This window comes from Rhinatrema bivittatum, chromosome 4 (genome assembly GCF_901001135.1).
Source record: "Rhinatrema bivittatum chromosome 4, aRhiBiv1.1, whole genome shotgun sequence".
NCBI lineage: Eukaryota > Metazoa > Chordata > Amphibia > Gymnophiona > Rhinatrematidae > Rhinatrema > Rhinatrema bivittatum.
In genome coordinates, this window is record NC_042618.1 from 166398955 (window position 1) to 166422991 (window position 24037).

The window sequence follows — 24037 nt, forward strand, 5'->3', positions numbered from 1 at the left end:
GCATCCCTCTTCTGGAAAATAAAATTTAACAAAGTGGGTAGAAACAAATACTAAAGCAAAAAAAAATTAAAGTATTTAAAATGTTCATCTCAGCAAAATCACAAATTTAAGATACTGATGCCAGGTGGGGTTTGGTTTTTTGTTTTTTTTAAGCATAATTTAAGCATGAAGACTAGAATAGTTCCAATCTGAAATGGTTTTGCTTTTTTTTTTTTTTTTTTTAAGCCTTTAGAAAATATATATTTTTAATTACTAAGACTGGAATCTTCCCATTTAAAAGGAAAGCTAAGGATGTCTCTCTGTTCCATATCTCCCATATGAATAATCACACGACTGATAGTTTGAAGAAAGACACTTGCTTTATTGCCTGAAAACGTAAAACAAGAGAAGCTGTACGGTGTGGGTGGCTGTCCCTTGGGAGGACAGAACCTGAAGGAAGGGTGTCATTTCGCCTTTTGATAGAAATGTGGTTTTCTTATTTAACGGTTGGGAGCATCACTTTCACTTTTAGTAAAAGTGAAAAATGCTGCAAGTCTGAAAGCAAGGTGCTTCTGTATGTGTGTGGTGTATATGTGAGACAGGGAGGGTGCTTGTGTGTGTCAATGTGTGTGTGCAAGAGAGACAGAGCATGTTTTTGGCTGGCTTGTGGCTGTGAGAGAGAGCATGTGTGTGATTGAAAGCCTGTGTGTAAGTAAGAGAGAGCGAGAGCATGTGTGTGAGAGAGACTGGCCAGGGAGATGACGTGTGTGTGTGTGTGTGTGTGAGAGAGAGAGAGACTGGCCAGGGAGGTGGCGTGTGTGTGAGTGAGACTGGCTAGGGAGATGACGTGTGAGTGTGTGTGTGAGTGAGAGCGAGAGCGAGAGCCTGGTTGGGGAGATGATTGGTGTGAGACACAGAAACTGGTCCCAAGGGTGTGTCGTGCGTGTGTGTGTCGTGTGTGTGTGTGTGTGTGTGTGTGGGTGCTTTTTAAGTTCATTTTTCTTGATTGACTACCATTTTAATTATTGGGTAGTATGTGATGTGTCTACTGTTTGAAATATTTTATTGGTGTTTGGTAAAGCTTTCAAAATTTGCATGAGTCTTTAATTATTGGATATTCGATTCATCAGCTGTTTTGAAATTATTTTATTTGTATGATTTTATAATTATGATTAATGATATATATATATTGATTTTATTGATTTGTTTCACGAGGAATGGTGACATTTTTGTTTTTCCATTGTTACACTGTAGAGAGTCTGCAGTGATGTGTTTTACAGTTCAGTTTTTGTCTGCCCATTTCTATTTATACTTTATGTGGCTTTACTCTGTATTTGGTGAGGGTTTGTGTTCTGCATGCAAAGACTGAGATGAAGCATTCTTTTAGCATGTAATTTCTCTGTAGGGATCTGTAGTAGCTTGGCCTGCTCTGTTTTCCTGATAGGAGGTGTATTGATATTTTAGATTCTGGTGTAATATTTGTGGTATTCTTTTTCATAGGTGGGGTTGTTATTCTTTGAGTGTTGGCAAATAGTACTGTGTTGATACGGGAGGACCATGCCGAAATATATCACAATAGGTATGATGCCATATGAATTCCAAGATGCAAAGTTTTCTTGTTGGCATCACAATAGTGCATTAAATTATCACAACAACTTGTATATTAATTTTACCTCAGAATGTCATTTTTCATGTAAATATGTTATAAATGCATAAAATTGTGTATGGGGAGGGGCGGCAGACTGTAAGGTTTGCCTAGGGTGCCTAATACCCTTGCACCGGCCCTGCTCGGAGCTGCACAGATGGACACTGAGCCATCGACATCAGCGGTGCTGTTGGTTCCATCAATGCAAACAGCTGGAACGGACAACCTAAGACTGACCATCGTAGGCTCCTCCAGGTTGAGGATGTCTGCTTCGTTGTCATTGACCTTGGCACCCGAGAAGGACCATGCCAAGCATCAAGGGAAGCTGAAGAGGCATCAGCATCAGTCCCAGTCTATGCATGGTGCCAGGCACGGGGGGTGCACTAACCTTTGCTGTGCTGCCCTCGAAGTGACCTCGCAGCAAGTACAGCCAGTCCTCCATCGATGTGCCTTGGACTCCATCAGTCTCAATGCCAGCCACCAATCCTCCTCTCGGTTCCGAAGAGGATCTGATCACACCACCTGCGTCCAAGCCTGTCTTGGCATCAGAGATGTTAGAAGAGGAACTGGAGAGGCATGTGTAACTGGCCTTCAAGAAGGCGATGTAGGGCATCGGCGTCACAGCACTATCGCTCGAGCTGTTGCTTGAATCCCTGCATGTGTTCATCTGCATGTTATCAAACCAGCCAGCATCTGTTCTCAGGATGGCGTCTGTGCCTTGAGGAGCATCACCTCCTCCCCCTGCTGATCAGGTCATTGTCATCTGTTCCTTAGAGGAGGAAGTTCCCCCCAGACCAGAAAAGGCACCAGGGCCTATAGTCCTATGTCCAGTTCCATTGGTGCCTGCACCACTGGGTGAAGGCTGAGTGCTAAGACCCCCATCCCTAGTCGATGACATGGGGATGAGGGTACCTCTGACCCCTGGGGGGATGACTCATCAAGGGTCTCTGGCAGTGCTTCTGATGGTCTCCCTTCAGATCCATGTCCTCCAGAGGAGCGAAGGAAGTCCCCTCTGGAGGACCTCTCCTTCGCAGGGTTTGTCAGGTTTATAGCGGAAGTCATCCCAAGAGGATACCAAGTACAAAATGCTCGATATCCACCATTTTGTGAAGCCTGCTAAGGAGATTGTGGCAATCCCAGTATATGAAATCCTTGTGGAATTACTGTTGAGGAGCACCCCCTTCACAGTGTCTCTGACGAACAAGGCAGCGGACACAGTTTATCTCATCCAGAATGCTCTCTAATTCACAAGCATCAACTGTCCTACCAAATGGTGTTGATCAAATCACTCTCAAGAAGGTCAAGCATTCTCGGACCCATTCCTCAGTGCTCCCGGGAAAGCATCACAGAGTGAAAGGCGCTCTTGGGAGGAAGGTGTTCCAGGGGCTAAGCTTATTGCCTGTGTAGCTGCCTACCAGCTTTATATGAGCCAGAATATGCAGGACATCTGGAAGCAGGTGCAGGATGTTGCTGAGGAACTGTCTCAGCAGCAAGACACACTCCTATCACTGGCGCATAAGGGCCTGGAGAATGGAAAATACAAGGTCTGCTCAAGCTACAATGTTTTCAAAACGGCATTAAGGGTCTCTGCAGCAGGGATCAGTGCCCGCAGACTTGCATGGCTGAGGGCCTCAGATCTCAGACCAGAGGTGCAGGAACAACTCGCTGACGGGCTGTGCATTGGAGAGAATATCTTCAGAGATAAGGGTCAAGGATGCAGTGGCCCAAATCCAGGACAATAATGCAATACTTCAAACAGCTCTCCACACCTATCCTACTCATCAAGGAAGTTGGCAAGATCAGGGCAGAGGAAGTCAGTATTCCGCCCAAGGAGATACTATCCTCCACCTTCTCACTCGCACAAACATCACCACAGCTCTTGCAGCCATCCAAGGCAGCAAAGAAGGAAATGCTCAGCTGGTTCCCCAGTCAGCTCCAGGGACAGGGTTTTGACTGGATCGTAGGGAGTGTAGCCTAGCCACCTGTATCCAGGGCTATGGAGCTGCCAGTCAGAGGCAGGCTGCAGTTATTTGCATACCAGTGGCCAGGTGTAATCTCAGACCAGTGGGCTCTGTCCATCATCCGCCAAGAGTACAGATTGAACCTATTGGATGCTCTGCCAAATTGCCTCCCACCTCCGAGCCTGTTTTGGGGTTTGGTTGCATATCAGGAGGTACAAATATCGGTGCTCTCCTACCTCTTAATGGCCAGAGCTGTCGAACCCCTTCCCACCAGAGCAAGGAGAATGGGGATTTTACTCCAGGTACTTCCTGATTCCAAAGAAAACAGGAGGACTCCATCCCATCCTAGACCTAAGGGCCTTGAACAAATTCATCAAAAAAGAAAAGTTCAAGATGGTTTCCCTGGGCACCTTGATCCCCTTCCTGCAAAAAGGGGACTGGCTATGCTCTCTCGATCTGAAGGACACATACACTCACATTGAGATCTTCTCAAGTCAGCGGAAGCATCTCCAATTTCTAGTGAGAAAACAACACTTCCTATATAGCATGCTGTGGTTTGGGTTTGTGGCCACCTACATGTCTTTATGAAATACCTGGCTGTGGTAGTGGCGCACCTTCACAGACTGGGAATTCATGTTTTTCCATATCTGGACGATTGGCTGATCAAGAGCAATTCTCGGGTGGGTGCCGCCGGGTCCATGCGTTTGACCATCCGAGTGTTGGAGACACTATGGTTCATCAACTATGCCAAGTCCCATCTCAGCCTGTCATCTCAATTGGACTTTATTGGAGTCCTGCTCAACACAGCTCAGGCCAAAGCCTTACTGCCTCAACAAAGTGCCATCAACCTGATGACCATCGCAACAGAGATTTAACAGAACCAGCAAGTGTCATCTTGGCACATTTTGAGGATGTTGGGCCATTTGGCTGTGACAGTGCATGTCACTCCCTTGGCACATTTATATATGCAAAAGGCCCAATTGATCCAGAGGTCACAGTGGCATCAGGCCACGCAGAACCTCTAGGATCGCATCCGATTAACCTAGTCTCTCTGGGACTCTTTGTCCCGGTGGCAGGTAATTTCAAATCTGGACCGGGGGGGGGGATCTTCTTTCAAAGTCCTCCTACCCAAATTGTCCTCACCATGGATGGGTCCCACCCTGGGCTGGGGAGGCTCATGTAGATGGGCTTAGCACTCAGGGTCTCTTGTTTGCCCACAAACGTCACTATCAAATCAATTTCATGGAGCTCTGGGCGACTAGTTATGTGCTATGGGCTATCAGAGATCGGATGTCCAACAAAGTTATCCTGATCCAAACCAACAAAAACCAAGTGGCAAAGAAAAAATAGTTCATACCTGCTAATTTTCATTCCTTTAATACCACAGATCAGTCCAGACAAGTGGGTTATGCATCCCTACCAGCAGATGAAGGCAGCGAACAAAACCTTGAGGCACTGCTACAAAACAGAGTGTGCCACCTACAGTCCCTCAGTATTGAACTGTATCCAAGCCAACGAATTAGAAACTACAAAACCCCATCTAGGATGACCAGGTAAACCAGGGCTGGAACCCCCTGCCCTGGAGCCTCTGTCATCTCCAGAAACACAAAAAAATGCAAAAATTCTTCCGACTATATTCAGACGAGTATCAGGAAACAGTCTTTCAGCAGCAACGGGGAGAGTCTCTGGACTGATCTGTGGAATTACAGGAACGAAAATTAGTAGGTAAGAACCAATTTTTCTTTCCTGTACATACCCAGATCAGTCCAGACAAGTGGGATGTACCCAAGCATTCCTAAACTGGGCGGGAACCCGAAAGACCTGCGTGCAACACATTCACGCCAAAAGACACATCCTGCTGTGCGCGCACATCCAAATGGTAATGTCTGTTGAAAGTGTGAAGCGAAGACCAAGAAGTCGCTTGCGCCCTAGTAGAATGCGCCTTCAGCCCCTCTGGAACCTTACGACCCTTACAAATATATGCAGAGCAAATAGCCTCCCTAACCCACCATGTAGTCATGGCCTTCAAGGCATTATCACCTTTCTTTGCTCCTCCAAACACCACAAAAAGATGATCTGAGCGCTGAAAAGAATTAGTGATCTCCAGATAACAAAAGATAATTTAGCGTACATCCAAAAGATGCAGTTCCCTCGCCTGAGAAGGCCGGAAGATCTATTGTCTGATTGACACGGAAAAAGGACACCACTTTTGGTAAAAAGGAGGGAACTATTCGCAACGTAATTCCATCATTAGAAATATGCATGAAAGGGTCTCTGCACGAGCCTGCAACTCCGAAACATGCCTGGCCAAACAAATTGCCGCCAGAACCACTGTCTTCAAGGTCAGGTCCTTCAATGTCGCTCTTCTCAAAGGCTCAAAAGGCACCCCCACAGAGAACCCGAAGAACCAAACTGAGGCTCCAATCCGGACACAATTTCCAAACCGGCGGTTGCAAATGCTTCACAATTTTCATAAACTGAACCACAACACGATGGGAGGCTAACCACCTCCCTCGCACCTTGCCCCTAAGGGTACCCAAAGTGGATACCCGTACACGGAGAAAATTATAGACCAAACCCTTAGTCAACCCCTCCTGCAAAAAGGATAATCTGGGGCACATCCACAGATAGGGGATCTAGCCGGCACTGCAGGCACCAGGACTCAAAGACCCTCCAGACCCTGTCATAAGCTACAGAGGTTGAGGGTCTCTGCGCCTAGAGAAGGGTAGAAATCACCTGCTCCAAATAGCTCTTCAGACGCAATTGCTACCTCTCAAAAGTCAAGCCACGAGACGAAAACGATCCTCCTGATCTGAAAATATAGGTCCCTGTCACAGCAAGCGGGGCAGATGAGCAAATCTGAGGGGTCCCTCGACCGTGAGATACAAGAGATCTCCGAACCAAGGGTGACGCGCCCACTCTGGCACTACCAATCCTAGATATGACTCTATGCACCCTAAGACGCGTCCGAAGAGGGGCGACAGGGGTAACATGTAGAACAGGATCCCCGGCCAAGGGCAAACCAAGGCATCCAGGTCTACCACTCCAACCTCTCTTCTGTGACTGAAAAACCTTGCCATCTTTGCACTGGCCTGCATCGCCATAAGATCCAACTGAGGCATGCCCCATCTGGCACAGATGCGATCCCAAGCTTCCGGGGACAACTCCCATTCCCCCAGGTCCAACTACTGCCTGCTGAGGAAATCTGCCTGCACATTGTCCACACCCGTGACATGAGAAGCCACTATCCCCACGAGATGGAGCTCCACCCAGACAAACAACTGTCGAGATTCCAGAGCCACTGCATGACTTCTCATTCCCCCCTTGGTGGTTGATGTATGTCACTGTCGTTGCACTGTCCGAAAAAACCCGGACCATCCTGCCTTTGATCCAGGGGAGAAATTCCTTTAACACCCGTTCTGCCCTCATTTCCAGGTGACTGATAGACCAGGTCCTCTCCTCCACTGACCAAGAGCCACGGGCCAAGCGCCCTAGGTACACCGCACCCCAACCTTGAAGACTGGCGTGCGTGGTCACTACCACCCAGTCTGGGGTCTCCAGATCCACACCCTTTTCCAGGTTGGGACATAACAGACACCACGACAGACTGGATCTGGACTCTTGTAGGAGAAGTAAAGGCAGATGATACTCCTCTGACACAGGATTCCACCTGGATAATAGCGTGCTTTGCAACAGTCTCATGTGCACGAATGCCCACGGAACTAAATCCAATGTGGAAGCCATGGACCCCAGAACCTGTAAATAGTCCCAGACAGTTGGCGCTGAAATTCGAAGCAGACGAGACACCTGTGCTTGCAATTTGATCACCCTCTCGGAGGTCAAAGACACCCTGCCCTGCCGGATATCGAATAGCACACCCAGATACTCCAAGAACTGGGAAGGGACCAAGTGACGCTTCGCTACATTTATCACCCAACCCAGCAACCACAAAATGTCCATAACTCGCTGGATCAACCTCTGGCACTCCTCCTCCATCTTCACACAAATCAGCCAGTCATCCAAATACGAATGAACCAACACTCCTTCTCTGGGAAGGGCTGCTGCCATCACCACCATCATCTTTGTGAAGGTCCGAGGCGCCGTGGCCAGCCCAAAGAGGAGGGATCGACATTGGAAGTGCTGGCCCAAAACCTTGAAACACAGAAACCTTTGATGGTCCTGCTGAATGGGAATATGGAAATACACCTCTGTCAGGTCCAACGATTCCAAGAACTCTCCTCTGCGGACCGCCACCATTACCGTTCTTAATGTCTCCATCCGAAAACCCTTAGGACCCTGTTTACCTTCTGCAAGTCAAGGATGGGCCAAATACGTGCCTTCCTTCTTGGGCACCACAAAATAAAAGGAGTACCTTCCTCATCTCTGCTCCTCGTTTGGAACAGGAACGATCACGTTGAGGCACAACAGCGTCTGCAGAGTCCTCTGCACCACCTTTCGCTTGTTCCGGGAAACGACACAGAACTCCAGAAAGGCTTCCCTGACAGGACAAGAAAATTCTAGTGAGTAGCCATCTCAGACCACTTCTAACACCCAGCAATCCGAGGTAATCTTGACCCACTCCTCATAAAAGCTGAATAATCTGCCCCTACTGCTTCCACGGAGGAATGGACGATGCTGGCTTCACTGCAATGATTTTCCACCACCAGCCCTTTGGCTGGCACCATCTCTGGTGGGTCTGTGGACGCCTTGATAGGACTGCTGACATCCTGCCAACTGCTTAGTCCCCACCCCCCCCCCCCCGAGGTGGGCTTGCTGGACTGGAACCTACACGAATCACGAAACCAAGACAGAGGTGGAAACACTTTCTTGCCGGATTTCCGATCCTCAGACAACTTATTTCCCTTGGATCCTCCTCAAAGTCTTCATCAGCTGATCCAACTCCTCCCCAAACAGCAGCTTTCCCTTAAAAAGGAAGATTACACAGCTGGGCCTTGGACCACATGACCAATTTCGCAACCACAAAAGTCTGCGAGCTGCTACTGCCAAGACCATGCTCTTGGTCGAAGGGCAGACCAAGTCAAAGTGCATCCATGACATAAGCCACTCCAGCCTCCATGCGCACTGACTGAACTGAATCCCCATCCCTGGAGGAAGCTTGCTCTTGTATCTTCTGCACCCAGCACATACAAGCTCTCTGCATCATGCTACCACAAATCGTGGCCTGGCGACTCAAGGCAAACACTTCAAATAACTGCTTCAACTGAATCACCAACTTGCGGTCCTGCATATCCCTCAAAGCGGCAGCCCCTGCCACTGGGATGGTCGTCTTTTTGGTGACCGCTGAAACTGCCGCATCCATCTTCAAGACCCGCAGAAGCTCCAAGGTCTCCTCCGTCAGGGGATAAAGTTTAGCCATTGCATTTCCAACCTTCAGACCCGCTTCCAGGGAGGCCCATTCCCAGTTCACCAACTTGCGAATCTTCTTCTGCAAAGGAAAGGCACTAGAAGGCCCCCACAGACCATCCAGGACCGGGTTCCCACCCTCATTTTCCGACTCCTCCTGAGTTACCTTCAACCCCCAATTCCTGCAAAACCTGTGGAATGAGGGGACAACACCTCCCTTTAAAACAAGCTAACTACTCGAGGGTCATCACCCTCCGACATGGGGAACTCCTCCGGGTCCAGATCATCCTTATTCACATCTGGGTCTGCATTCAGAGTTGCATCTGTGTCCACATCCAGATCGATGCCCTGCAAATCTAGAGGATCCTCCAGCATACCATCAGAGTCCTCCCCATCCCTGGGGTCAGCCTCCAAACCTGTTCGACCTAAACCCAGGCGTTGAAACACGTCTCCGGAGCATCCTGCAGGGACCACCTTAGGTGTCTTGGAAGCACAAAAAGGTGGCCTCCCCTCTGGATGCTTTATCCCCACTCCTTTCCTCGCCAGGAAGGCCTTATGTAGGAGTAGAACTCTGGGGAAAATTCTTTGGGGAATTCAGCCCCCTGATCAGGAAGGCTGCCCTCTGAATCTTCACCTACATTGAGATCTTCCTGTGCACAGGCGACGGGGGGTGGGGGGGAAATCATGGGAGTCTCTGTTGAGCACCAGACCATGTCCACAATCCCCAGTGGGTACAACTATCCCCAGAGACCCCCCCTGGGGCCACAGCCGGGGCCCCAAATGAAGGGCCCTCTTCTCCAAGGACCCCCCCCCCCCCCCCGAGGTCCCTTCATCCCCCGCCTTGCAGCTGGAACACAGGGATTTACTGCTCAACTGAGCAGACCAAACCCTGCAGGCCCTACAGGCCACCACACATGGTTTTGGTGCCATTCCACAAAAGGTGAGCTACAGCACAGGCCCCACACACAGCTCAACCGCACACACAACAGGCTTAGTAGGCCGCACACGCAGCAGCAACAGTGCACGTCGGCCAGAGACAAAAACCAGCCCAAGCAGTGTGCAGGAAACCTCAATGTGAAGGCAGTCGGTCCAGCTGCAAAGTCGTATGACAGCGCTGGCCCAAGACCCTGACTGGTAAACGACGGCAAATCAAACCACACCCGTGGTCCCTGTTAGCCAAGCTGCCACTTCCTTCACCACCCCAGGGGCCCCCGGAGTGAGGGAGAACCCCCCCCCCCCTCCTGAACTGCCGACAGCTTCTATTGTTACCAAGGCACTCACTGCATGACTGTTCCCTTAAGCCGCTCTAAGGAAAGTCAAAGACTTTTTTTTTTTTTTTTTTTTTAAACAGCAGCTATACAATAGGGCACTTCCCTGACAAGTTAGTGAAGACTCAGGAGGCGGCATCAGTGACCTTGAGAGAGAGAGTCCCCTGGCTATCAGGACCTGCGGCCAGCCAGGGGCTTCCAACCCCCTGGTCGCCCTGCTCCACCTGAGAGATGGTCCACGAAGGAGCCTAACATCTCAGGGACCCTCTGGAAACCACTTCTCTCTCTCAATTTAAAATTTGATCAGATTGCAGGTCTGCACCTCTACCTTCTGCTGGAGATAGAGTGCCACCTGCAGTCCCTCAGTATTTCTATGTTATGTAGCAATGCCTCAAGGTTTTGTTCTCTGCCTCCATCTGCTAGTAGGGATGCATAACCCACTTGTCTGGACCGATCTGGGTATGTACAGGAATGTTATGTCAACAAGCAGGGAGGTACAGGATAGTATCTCCTGTACCAGGAAGTGGTTCAGATGTGGTCATGGGCCCTATCCTATGGGATGGTGCTCAGGGCTGTATATCTGGCTGGAACGGAGAATGTGATAGACAGATGAGTCATACCTTCAGACTCCACGAATGGTTTCTGGACCAAAGGGCTGCGAATCGGATCTTCCGCCTCTGGGGAAGCCCAGATGTAGATCTCTTTGCAGCATCTTGAGCAGCAAGGTTCCTCAATTCTGCTCCTTGTACAGGACATGTAGCAAACCAGCCCCAGATGCCCTCGCCCAGCACTGGGGCGAGGTTTCTTCTGTATGTATATCCTCCAGCAACACTGATAGCGAAGACTCTCTTGAAGCTTCACAAAAAGACAATGATCCTCATAACCCCTTACTGGCTGAGTCAGGTCTGGTTTCCACACTTGCAGGAGTTGTCCATTCAGAAATTGATCAGACTGGAATCTTCCCCAGATCTCAATACACAGGATCGAGGCAGGTTGTGACATCCCAATCTCCAGTCCCTGTCACTCACAGCCTGGATGTTGAGAGGTTAATATTGCAACTGCTTGATCTCTTGGAAGATGTATCTCGGGGCCTGATTTTTTCCGTGTGGTGCGTGCAGAAGGCCCTAGATCTCTCCTGCTCCACTACCTTCTATAGCTATCGGAAGTTGGCTTGAAGACCAACTCCATTAGAGTTCATTTGAATGCATCTGGAGCATATCAGCATGGTGTAGAGGGTTCGCCCATCTCTATACAGCTATAGTTGTATGTTTCATGTGGAGCCTACTTCAGCTGAAGCCTCTCCTAAGGCCTCCCGCTGTGTCTTGGGACCTCAACGTGTTAGCTCAGCTGATGAAAGCTCCCTCTGAGCTGTTGCCCTCCTGTGACCTGAAGAACCACACCTGGAAGGTCATATTTTTGGTGGTGGTCACTTAAGCATGCAGGGTCAGCGAGCTCCAGGCCTTAGTGACTTATTCACCTTACACTAAGTTTTTTCACAACAGAGTGGTCCTATGTACGCAACCTAAGTTCCTGCCTAAGATGGTGTTGGACTTCCATCTTAACCAGTTCATCATCCTGCCAACATTCTTTTCCAGGCCCCATTCCCACCAAGGCAAACAAGTCCTGCACAGTTTGGACTGCACGCAAGCCTTAGCCTTCTGTCTGTCTACCCAACTTTTTATTTCTTTTGATAGAAATAAGTTGGGCATCGCCGTTGCCAGACACTTTCTAATTGGATAGCAGACTACATCTCCTTCTGTTATGCCCAGGCGGGACTGCATCTTGGGGGCCATTTCAAGGCTCATTTTGTTCGAGCCATGGCAGTGTTGGTAGCCCACTTGCGAGCAGTTCCAATGGAGGAGATCTGCAGAGCTACGATGTGGCTCTCTCTCCACACATCCACATTGTTCGGACAGGGATGACCAATGCGACAGTAGGTTTAGCCAATCTGTCCTTTGGAGCTTGTTTGAGGTGTAGAACCCAACTCTGTTCCCACCTAGGGCCCATTGTGTGTGTGTTCAGGCTGCCCCTACTCCTCCCTCTCCCCCCCCCCCCCCCCCAACAAAACTACCTGTTGTGCCCATGGCACCTAGTTTGGGTATTTTGTTGGTCCCCTTTTCAACTTTGGGGGGGGGGGCAGCCTGTAGCTACGGATTCACCCATGGGTGAAGACTACCATCCTGCTTGTCCTCAGAGAAAGGACAGTAGGACGTTACTCCTCACGAAACCTGCTTGCCATCCTGTGGAGATGGGTTTCCATTACATAGGATTCTTTTTTTTTTTTTTTTTTTTTTTTAATTTTATCCTTGAATTCTCAAATACAGAAGGGAACCAAATGTGGACATTTGGTATAATGTATGATCCAAATGGCAGATGAAATTTAATGTGGACAAGTGCAAGGTGTTGCATATAGGGAAAAATAACCCTTACTGTAGTTACCCGATGTTAGGTTCCATATTAGGAGCTACCACCCAGGAAAAAGATCTAGCATCATAGTGGATAATACTTTAAAATCGTCGGCTCAGTGTGCTGCAGCAATCAAAAAAGCAAACAGAATGTTAGGAATTATTAGGAAGGGAATGGTTAATAAAATAGAAAATGTCATAATGCCTCTATAATCGCTCCATGGTGAGACCACACCTTGAATACTGTATACAATTCTGGTCGCCGCATCTCAAAAAAGATATAGTTGCAATGGAGAAGGTACAGAGAAGAGCAACCAAAATGATAAAGGGAATGGAACAGCTCCCCTATGAGGCACGGCTGAAGAGGTTAGGGCTGTTCAGCTTGGAGAAGAGACGGCTGAGGGGGGATATGATAGAGGTCTTTAAAATCATGAGAGGTCTTGAACAAATAGATGTGAATCAGTTATTTACACTTTCGAATAATAGAAGGACTAGTGGACATTCCATGAAGTTAGCAAGTAGCACATTTAAGACTAATCGGAGAAATGTCTTTTTCACTCAGCGCACAATAAAGCTCTGGAATTTGTTGCCAGAGGATGTTGTTAGTGCAGTTAGTGTAGCTGGGTTCAAAAAAGGTTTGGATAAGTTATTGGAGGAGAAGTCCATTAACGGCTATTAATCAAGTTTACTTAGGGAATAGCCACTGCTATTAATTGCATCAGTAGCATGGGATCTTCTTAGTATTTGGGTAATTGCGAGGTTCTTGTGGCCTGGTTTGGCCTCTGTTGGATACAGGATGCTGGGCTTGATGGACCCTTGGTCTGAACCAGCATGGCAATTTCTTATGTTCTTATGTAATAATGCTCAGTCTCAGCTCTAGAAACGTTGACACAAGTTTTCCGTGCCGGGTTCCATCCGATAATGTCACCCATGTGTGAGGACTAACATCCTGCTGTCCTCAGAGAACACCTGTTACAGGCAAGCAACTCTGCTATCTCTGGCTCTCCTTCTCTAAAAACTTAACCCTACACTTGCATCCCCTACCATTTCTTTCTTGGATTGGCCACTGTTGGGAGACAGGATACTGGGCTTGATAGATCCTTAATCTGACACAATATGGCATATAGGAAAATTGGTTCTTACCTGCTAATTTTCATTCCTGTAATACCACGGATCATTCCAGACTCCTGTGTTCATGCAACCGTGCCAGCAGATGGAGACAGAGAAAGTTTAACTGACACTGCTTGTTAAGCACTGGTGCCACCTGCAGTTCCTCAGTATTAATACGTACCCAAGCACAAAAACTCACTTGCAAAAACTTGTAAAAAAACGTAAACACACTTGTTAAAGCTCTGAAGAAAAAACTACATAGCAAAAAGAGTACAGCTGAGCGGAAGACTCTCCACCTCCATCAAGCCGGCAGGCTCTGGAATGATCCATGGTACTACAGGAACGAAAATTAGCAGGTAAGAACCAATTTTCCTTTCCCTGTACATACCCGGATCATTCCAGACTCCTGGGATGTACAAAAGCCCTCTAGCCAGAGTGGGACCTGGAGAGTCCCGCTTGCAAAACACTCTCGCCAAAAGAATGAGTTTCCGGATCCCAGACGTCTAGGCGATAATGTCTCGAAAAAATATGCGACTTCCATGTAGCCACCCGACAAACCTCTTGTGGCGACACCAACTGAGCCTCCGCCCACGAGGCTGCTTATGATAAGTAGAATGAGCCTGTAAACTGTCCAGCAGCTAGCAGCCCTTAAGAATATAGGCTGACCCAATAGCCTCCCTGAGCCACCTCTCAATGGTAGCTTTGGAAGCCTGGAGCCCTTTCTTGCGCCATTCCACAAAACAAATAAGTGATCAGATCTCCCAAAGGTAGTGGTCACCTCCAGATATCTCAGTAAGGCCCTCCGAACATCCAAACGCCTGAATTCCCTGGCATGAGGAGAAGCAGCATCCAAATTGGGAAAATCTGGAAGTTTGACAGTCTGATTAACATGAAAAGCTGAGACCATCTTAGGAAGGAAAGATGGAACAGTCCGTAAGGACACTCCTGAATCTGAAATCTGTAGGAACAGGTCACAACAAGATAAAGCCTACAACTCGGATATTCTTTGCGCCGAACAAATCGCTACCAGGAAAACCACCTTCAAAGTCAAATCCTTAAGAGTCGCCCTATGAAGAGGCTCAAAAGATGGTTCACCCAAAGCTCGAAGGACCAGATTAAGATTCCAAGATGGACAGACCTTCCGTACCAGAGGATGTAAATTCTTGACACCTCGAAGAAACCGAACATCAGGATGAGAGGACAAAGATCTTCTGTCAATCGTCCCTCGCAAAAAGATCAGAGCCACTACCTGAACTCGGAGAGAGTTAAATGCCAAGCCATCTTGCAGGAAGGATAAAATCTGGGGCTCCGAAGCCCACAAAGCAGCAACACCTTTGGCCACACACCAAGCCTCAAAAACCTTCTAGACTCAGACGTAAGACAACAAGGTAGATGTGCGCCTTGCATGCAGAAGGGTAGTAATAACCGGCTCTGGGTACCCCCTGCGCCTTAAACGTAGTCTCTCAAAAGCCAAGCCGTTAGACAGAAGCGATCTGCCTGATCGAAAAATATGGGACCTTGATGGAGCAGATGAGAGGAGACTGAGAAAAAAACTGATACCTCACGCATATCCAGCATAGCTCCCTGCTTCAACGGCAGGGGAGAAGATAAACAACCAATAAGGGCTGTATAACATAATCTGGGTAAAAACAAATAAGCATGGGTGTAGCTTGCTTATTGCGGCGGTTACTACCCCTACTACCTCTAACTAATCAAGCTAGATATTTCACTTGGATGCAGCTCCATCACCGCTCTCTACATTAATGGCGGGGGTGGAAGGGAATTAGAACCAAGAGCTAAGAGAAACAGATAAGTATGGGAGAAGAAATGAGGGAAGCTTGCTGGGCAGACTGGATGGGCCATTTGGTCTTCTTCTGCCGTCATTTCTATGTTTCTATGACTAAACCGTATCAGACCGTCCACGGCCAAGTTGACGAGATCCACAAACCACGGGCAACGTGGCCACTCCGGAGCCAGCAATACGACATCCCCCGGGTGTCTCTCTATTCTGCACAAAACCCTTGCCCACCAGAGGCCACGGAGGAAACACGTAAAGTAGAACTCCCTGAGGCTAAGGAATCACCAGAGTGTCAACTCCCTCGGCTCAGAGTTTCGTCTGCGGCTGAAAAATCGTGGGGCTTTTGCATTGTGGCAAGACGCCATCAGATCTACCTGTGGAAAACCCCACTTCTCACAAATGAGCTACATCGCCGACTGCCAGTTCCCATTTGCCCGGATCTAGAATACTGCCACCTAGAAAATCTGCCTGGACATTCTCGTTGCCTGCAATATGAGAGGCCGCTATCTGGGTCAAGTGTGCCTCCGCCCAGATCATTAACTCCTGAGCCTCTTGAGCTACCAACCAGTTCTTGGTACCACTTTTGTCATTGTCCGACAGAATTCTGACTGAACGACCTTGGACCATCGGTAGAAAGGCCAGCAATGCTAATCGCACCGCTCTTTCCCCAAGCGGTTGATAGACCAGGAGCGCTCTTCCGGTGACCACACACCCTGAGCCGACTGAAGCTGGCAAACTGCCCCCCCAACCAGACACACTGGCATCGATAGTAACAATGATTCATTCAGGTACCTCTAGAACGACCCCCTGAAGAAGGTGAGACGTTTGGAGCCACCAAGAGAGGATCTCCCTCATAGGAACATCCAGCGATACCAGCTGATGAAAAAGCTCCGACAGCGGATTCCATTGTGCCAACACAGCTTTCTATAATGTCTCATATGCGCAAAAGCACAGGTAACCAACTTGAGGGTAGAAGCCATGGATCCCAGAACCTGCAAAAAATCTCAAGCTCTGGGCACCTGCAACGCCAATAGATGATGGATCTGTGACTGCAATTTGTTTGCTCTCTCGTCCGTCAAGAACACCTTGCTCACGCTCGTGTCGAACTGGGCTCCCAGTTACTCGAGACACTGGGTTGGATTGAGATGGCTCTTGGCGAAATTTACCACCCAGCCTAGCGACTGAAGGATATGAATGATCTTCCTGACCGCCAAGTGACAACGGGCCACCGACTTTGTCCGATAAGCCAATCGTCGAGATAAGGATGTACAAGAACTCCCTCGCGCCACAAGGCCGCCTCCACTACTACCATGATCTTAGTGAAGTTCCGCTGTGCCATGGCTAGGCCGAAAGGAAGGGCCTGAAACTGGAAATGCTGACCGAGAACCATGAACCTCAGATAATGCTGGTGATCCCGACGAATGGGGATATGAAGATATGCCTCCATTAGATCCAAGGAAGCTAGGAATTCTGGACTATGAACTGCCACAATCACTGACCTTAGGTTTTCCATGAGAAATCTCAGGACTTTCAGCGCTGCATTTACTCTTTTTAAGTCCAAAATAGGCCAAAAAGTGCCCTCCTTTTTGGGAACCACGAAATAAACAGAGTACCGCCTGGTGCCCAGTTCTTCCGGGGGAACCTGCATCACGGCTCCTAAACCCCGTAACCTGTCCAAGGTCTCCCAAACTGCGCGTCGCTTTAGCAACAAACAGCAAGGGGAGACCAAAAAGAGGTCGTGGACGGGACGAGCAAATTCTAAAGCATAACCATCTCTTATGATCGAGAGGACCCACTGATCCTGAGTGAGTCTGGCCCACTCCTCGGAGAAAAGCACTAGACGCCCCCTAAGAAGGGGACAACAGAGTGGGTCGGCCTCACCTCAATCGGATGATTTTGCCCCCAGAGCCCCACCTCTGGAGAGGGCTCTAAAAGGCCTCCGAGCTCCCCGCAAAGTCTGCACCCAGGACTGACCATGGCCCACAAACTGCCTCTGCGGGGCTGTTGCCCCTCTCGCATATAGAGGCCTTCATTGAAACGGGCCCAAGACTGAAAGGACTGTCTGGACTTAGGCCTATCCTCTGGCAACTTATGGAACCTGTTGTCCCCTGTTTTACCAACTGCTCGAAGTCCTCACCAAACAAAAGACGGCCCTTAAACAGCAAGGAACTCAACTGAGATTTGGATGAAACATCTGCCAACCAGTGCCACAACCACAATAATCTCCTGGCCGACACTGCAGAAGCTATAAGCCGTGAAGAGGCTTGCACTAAGTCATACAATGCATCAGCTACGTATGCCACTGAAGCCTCCAAGACCTCTGCAAGACCAGCTTGGTCCCCTTGCAGCTCCTGCACCCAATGCAAGCATGCCCGCTGCATGAAGCTGGAGCAAATAGCCACCCAAAGGCTCAAAGCAGAAACCTCAAAGATCCGCTTGAGGTGAATCTCCAGTTTACGGTCTTGGACATCCTTTAAAGCCGTGGCCCCTGCCACCAGAATAGCCATCTTCTTGGTGAGAGCAGATACTGCAGCATCCACCTTTGGCATAGCGAAGGGCTCTAACGTCTGCTTGGGTAAGGGATAGAGCTTTGACATAACTCGGCCCACCCGTAATCCGCGTCCAGAGAACGCCACTCTTGGTCCACCATCCTCTGCACGGACCGGACCTATGGTAAGGAAAGGCCAAGGGAGGATCACGAGTCCCATCCCGAACCGGGTCCACCCCATCTAGGTCCGAATCAGACTTAGGGAGCTTCAAACCAAGCTCCTCGAGGACCAGCGGAATTAAGGAGGCCAACTCCTCCCAACAAAACAAACGAAGAATCTTGGGATCGTCCCCAGACACTGGCATATCAGCCACATCGCCCCCCAGATCTGTATCGGCAGCAACCAGGTCCGCAACATCTGGGTTGTCCGCCCCACGATTAGGGGCCAGAACCCCATCCAAAGGGAGCCTTGTATTCCCCGGAACTCCCCGAACGATCATGGTGGCCCCAGTAAATGCTGCACCCCGGGGACCAAAGTACCTCGTGACCGAACAGAACCAGACCCAGCCACCTGAATGGCTGAGAAGGGAGAAGGAGGGGCTATTCCCCCCCCAGCTGAAGGTCTGACACTTCCTGCTGTGCCAAAAAAGCACAGTGGAGCATTAAATAAATTCCGGGGAAGAAACCACGGGGAGTAGACCCCATAGGCCCAGCGCCCCCTGACCAAGCTAAATCCACCAGCAGCATGTCATCCAGGCTCCCCTGCCCCATACAAAGCCCAGGTGAACTGGGAAAGCCGCGGGGGGGGGGGGGGGGAAGAGAAGAGTCCTCCAAACCCCCCCCCTCCCCGAAAGCACTGCCAAGACTGCCAGGGAACCTAAAATGGCTGCCGTTCCTGCGTTGGCCGAGGCCGAAGACCCGACGCAGGAAACCCATCCCCAACAGCAACCATATGGGTGGCGGAAGGAGGCCCAACGCCCCAGCATTTCGCGGGGGAGGGGAAAGAGAAGGCCGCTCACCACCCGAAACACACGCCGAGCAGAGAGAGAGGCGGCTGAGGCAGGCAGGAACCACACCATGCGTGGCAGGCCTGTCCACGAACCATAGCACGTAGTTAACCACGGAGCCCAGTGAGACTGTCCCCCGAAAAACGATGCCCCGATAGCGAAAACCCCACCCATCGAGCCGGGGAGAGACTTACCGCCCGCTGCAGTTGCTTCCTGCTGAAACTTTTTTTTTTTTTTTTTTTTTTTTAACTTTACAAGAACAACAGGGTCTCTGCTCTCCCAAGGCCGAGGGGAGCAGTCCAGCTTCAGCTCAGCCTGAAAGCTAGAGGAGAGAGCCCTAAAAACAAAAAAGGCAGCTGTCAGAGCCAAAAAGCCACCTAAGCAGCCTCGTGAAGGGAGGGATCTGGACCACCAGATTTGCACCTCAACGAACTCCAGCTCGTCCACCTCAACCAAACGGAAGGGTTCCCCCAGGGAACCCGACCCCTGGGAGAAATGCTCCTGAGAAAAAGAAACTGAAAAAGAAAAAGAAAAAAAAAGACCGAAAAATCACCAGAAACTGCAGGTGAATGCACCAGCCACCATCTGCCGGAGACAGAGAAAAACTGAGGAACTGCAGGTGGCACCAGTGCTTAACAAGCAGTTGTCAGTTAAACTTTCTCTGTCTCCATCTGCTGGCTCTAATGCATAAACCCAGGAGTCTGGAATGATCCGGGTATGTACAGGGAACTTATGTTCTTTTTTTTCCAACTTTCCACTCCCCTACAGTCCCCGATCTCCTCTCCTCTTTCCACACCAGCCTTCCCAACCCTTCCCCCCACAACAGCCCACTATTCTCTTCCCACCAGTTCCACAGTACAGTATGCTCTCACCTGTGTTTACTGAGAGGCCATGTCCTGCTGGAGACTGGGTGTGCAATGGCAGGGACTTTCATGGGATGGGTGTGGCTGACGAATGAAAAGCGAGGAAAGGAGTAAGCGTCAGTCCCGCTCTGCCGTCGCGGGATGCTGCCCTGCAGTTATTGACATAAATAAAAACTTGGTGGTCTAAAAAAAGGGGGTTTCCGTGACCAAAGAGAAAGAAAATATGGTAAGAGACCAAGGAAGGGATAGGAGTAGGACGGGGAGGGGGAGGGGGAGGGAAAAACAGGTGCCAGAAACAAAAAAAAACAAAAAACAGTAAGGCGGAATATGGTGAGGAAAGAATCAAAACAAGGGTTTTGGTTAGAAACAAAAAAGGAAAGGAAGGAAATTAGAGCAAATGCAGGCTAAAATTTACATTGTTATCTGTATTTAATAAATAAACCCTGCCCCTTTCCCATGCCTGCCCCCCCCCCCCCCACAAACACAATACAATGCTGAAGTGCAGAGATCCATTAGTTCTGCCACAGAAAAAAATTAATTCCAAAGGATCTGTGCTGTCCTCTGCATCTGTGCACAACAGTGTGCCTACCCTACCCAAGAGGAGAGGGTTCCAAACAGAAATCAATATTTCAACGGCCATACCCTTATTAAAGCCACACTAACCTTTTTAGCGGAGAGGGCCAGCTTTTTGGCTGGTGGAGGAGACATAGTGCTAGTACTCTCAGATGCCACGCCTGCCAATGCGGATGACTTAAATTTCATCACCTTTCCTTCGTCTGTGCCATTCAGATCAGAGTCCTGCTCCCTGGCAGGATCAGGGCTCTTGGGGTCTTGGGTGGCAGAAGTCCTGTCGGAGGCACTGCCATTCACAATACACTCTGTACTGCCTGTATCTTTTCCTTGAAGCTCTGACAGACCCTCACTGCCCTTGGATGAGGTAGACACATTGTGATTCTTGTTCTCCCAGGAGCTCTGCTTCCTGCCCTCCTGCTGAAATGTTTTTGGCTGTGGCTTCTTCGGCCTTCTCCCTGGTTCATCAAGGGTGCACGATGCATGAAGGGATTTGGTGGAAAGAGTTGGGGTCTCAATGGGAAGCTTGAGGTATGAACTTCTATTCTGAGATTTGGGAGTAGACAGAAGAGCTGCACCACCGTTCTGAGATTTGGGAGTAGATGGAAGAGCTGCCTTGGAAAGGGGACCACCAGCCTCTGGGACTTTTTTCACTTGCGGTGTCTCTGCGTGCTACAGAGAAATAGACAGGTGTCCTGAAGGAGAATAACTTAACACAGCACCTGGCTCCTATATGCCTATGCAAAGTCTCATAAGCTCTAGTAACTCTTGAAAGGCCAAAAGGGACAGCAGGCAGATACAGACATATACACTGCTCCTGAAATCAAAATATAATGACCAGGAGAAGACATTCTCCTTAGGGAGTAGCAAAAAATGGAGAGGTCAGAAAAAGACTTTGGCATAAGGCCTTCATTAGCAGGAAATGCCTTCCCCTGATACTTACTTCTTAATAATCAATCCCTTTCAAATTCCTGGCTTCTCATGATAGTGGGGGGGGGGGGGGGGGGGGGGGGGAGGGGGCACACTTCAGTTGAGAAGAGATATTGGAACAAACACAACAATATTTTTCTGGTTCTTTGCACACTATCACCACCTGCAAATAGGGAGATTAATTTTCAAATGGACTTTGTCAGGTATTTCCCTGGGGACAGGGAAATATCTATTGTACCTGAATGTAATCTGAATGTAATCTGTAGTGGCCGACTAGTCATGAAAGGTGGAATTTAAAAATATTACAAAAATTAAAGTAGTGCTTTACCCACAGAAATGGCCCTTTAGAAAAAACTGTGCAACCAATATGCATATAAAATTACAAACATATACATGTGTGTACTTTTACATACGTGGGGAGAGCTGGCCCGGGAATGGAATATGGGTGGGCTGGGACTTACACACTTTTTGATTTTAAAAAGTGTGCATAAATTCTTTTTGCAAACCTACATATATAAGAGATAAAAAGGCATTCAAGAGAGAAGCAAAAGCCTGGCTGTACACAGGAAATTCTGGTAGACAACGCAGCTGTCTAATGAAGAATGGCCTAAGTGGAAAACACCAGCAGATAATATTGTATTGTCCCCCTTGGTGTTTGTTATTCCCTGTTTTTCTTCTTGATTCTGTTTATACATAAGTGTATTTTATTACGTATGGCATATCTGTAAACCACTACAATTGAGTAGCAGTATAAATTTTTTTTTTTAAATAAACAAACATCAAATAAAAGGTACAACTGTGTACACAGTCTTGACGTGATAATTTTCAAAGTGGATTTATACTTGCAAGTCTGCTTTAAAAATCGGTGTAGCTTATGCACAATTTGTAACATTATCCCCATAAATCGCATCAGAGCCTCTCCTGGGAATCTGCACCACCGGCAGGAGAATATGAGTCACACCTACCCATCAGCCTGCTCCTGGGAATTTATGCCACCAGTAAGTTGCATTGCTACAGCCCATTCAAGTTATATAGGGCATGGGCAGGTAGGGGGTGGGGGATGGAAGAGAGGTAGGTAGGTATTCTGCATGCACACACCTTGCCAGTCAGAGGTGAGGAAAGGGAGCCATTCATCACATTTTTCTTCACATTGTCTGAAACAATGCCAGCTCTACCAGACAACACAGAGGAAGACTTAGACAGGGAGACCTCAGAACTCTTCCTGGAATCTGGAATTCTGTAATGCCAAAAACAAACCAAAACACAACCAAATGAAAATTGGTTCTTACCTGCTAATTTTCGTTCCTGTAATACTACAGATCAGTCCAGAGAAGTGGGTTATGTATCCCTACCAGCAGATGGCGTCAGAGAGCAAAACTTTGGGCACTGCCATATATACAAGAGTAAACAATCCAAAAACAACAAGTGTCCTGGTACTAAATTTTAAATAGCACCTAATACGCCAAACTACTTATGTATGACCCTCTATTCACGGGCAGACAATGTCAGTACTGCTCGTTTTGCATAGGGGTCACTAAACCTTTAATCAAATATAATTTTTTGTTGATTTTCAAAAATTTTTAAGCAATTGCAATCGAGAATAAAAAAACGGATACTTATCCGCACTCGGAACCCAAACCCGACATGGCCATGTTTCGGACTTCTGTCCTGCTTCAGGGGAAAATATTCAAAAAGCCAATTCAGGTGGTAGAAAACATCTTCTTCTTTCGGCGAATTTACTCCGTGCCTATCCTGTTTGTCAACGCGGGCTGCATTTCACCCCGCTGAGTTTAAGAAATGGCGACAACCGGAAACTATTTATACAATGTCAGCGCCTAATACCTCCCTTTCCGGTCAATGAATAGTGGTTCTCTAACACGTCCTCTCAATGTTGCCAACGCTGGGGTACCTCCCCTCGACCGGGAAGGACATTAGTTCCCTATCACATCCTCTCAACACTCCCAGCGTTTGGCCCTCCTCTTCCGGTATGAGATGTTTACTATTCCATCTTTGAAAAAAAGCGCTTTCAATCTTGCATAATATAGTAGAACACAATTAGTTTCTCTGCACTCGTATTCATAATGGATCGCAAAGTAAATCACAGCAGCCCATGCTTGTAAACACTAGATATACATCACGTCCTCACTGGATAAATACTGTAAAAAATTTTTGTAAAAATTTTTTAGAAATCATTCGTAATCACGGTCCCCTGCATCATTAATTAGACACAGAACTTAAAGACTTATTCAACAACCACAGTCTAGTTCGATATCCAAACAGATAGAAACATTTTTGTCCAGATACCAAAATTTGATAATATTGAAAAACAATCAAATGAGAGAGTACCAATTGATTCTCTCATTTAAACCATTTGGGTCCACAGTATTCAAGTGAAAAATCCAAAAATGTTCCCGTCGATTTAATGACAACTGTATGTCTCCTCCTCTTGGATTTGGATCCACTTGTTCCAAAATGGACCATCTCAAGTCAGTAAACTGGTGATGATGATTGATGCAGTGTTGTACTAGGGGGGCTGCAAGTTTGGATGTCTTAATGCAACTCCTGTGTTCGATCAGGCGGGTGCGGATCTTTCTCTTCGTCCGACCGACATAAACAAGACTGCAAGGACATTGTATCACATACACAACT

The 24037-nt window shown here is 48.3% G+C and overlaps 1 protein-coding gene across 2 annotated transcripts in view; it reads right to left on the reverse strand.

Annotated features, from left to right (window-relative positions):
- The window catches only part of USP36 (ubiquitin specific peptidase 36), a 129288-nt gene that overhangs the window by 45339 nt on the left and 59912 nt on the right, over positions 1–24037 (reverse strand). For both annotated transcript variants that reach the window (XM_029599143.1, XM_029599142.1), the window contains exons 12-14: positions 22487–22625; positions 20552–21130; positions 19898–20037 (exon numbers count right to left, since the gene is read on the reverse strand). In XM_029599143.1, the coding sequence (XP_029455003.1) occupies positions 19898–20037; positions 20552–21130; positions 22487–22625 (858 nt within the window). The remainder of the gene's footprint in view (positions 1–19897; positions 20038–20551; positions 21131–22486; positions 22626–24037) is intronic.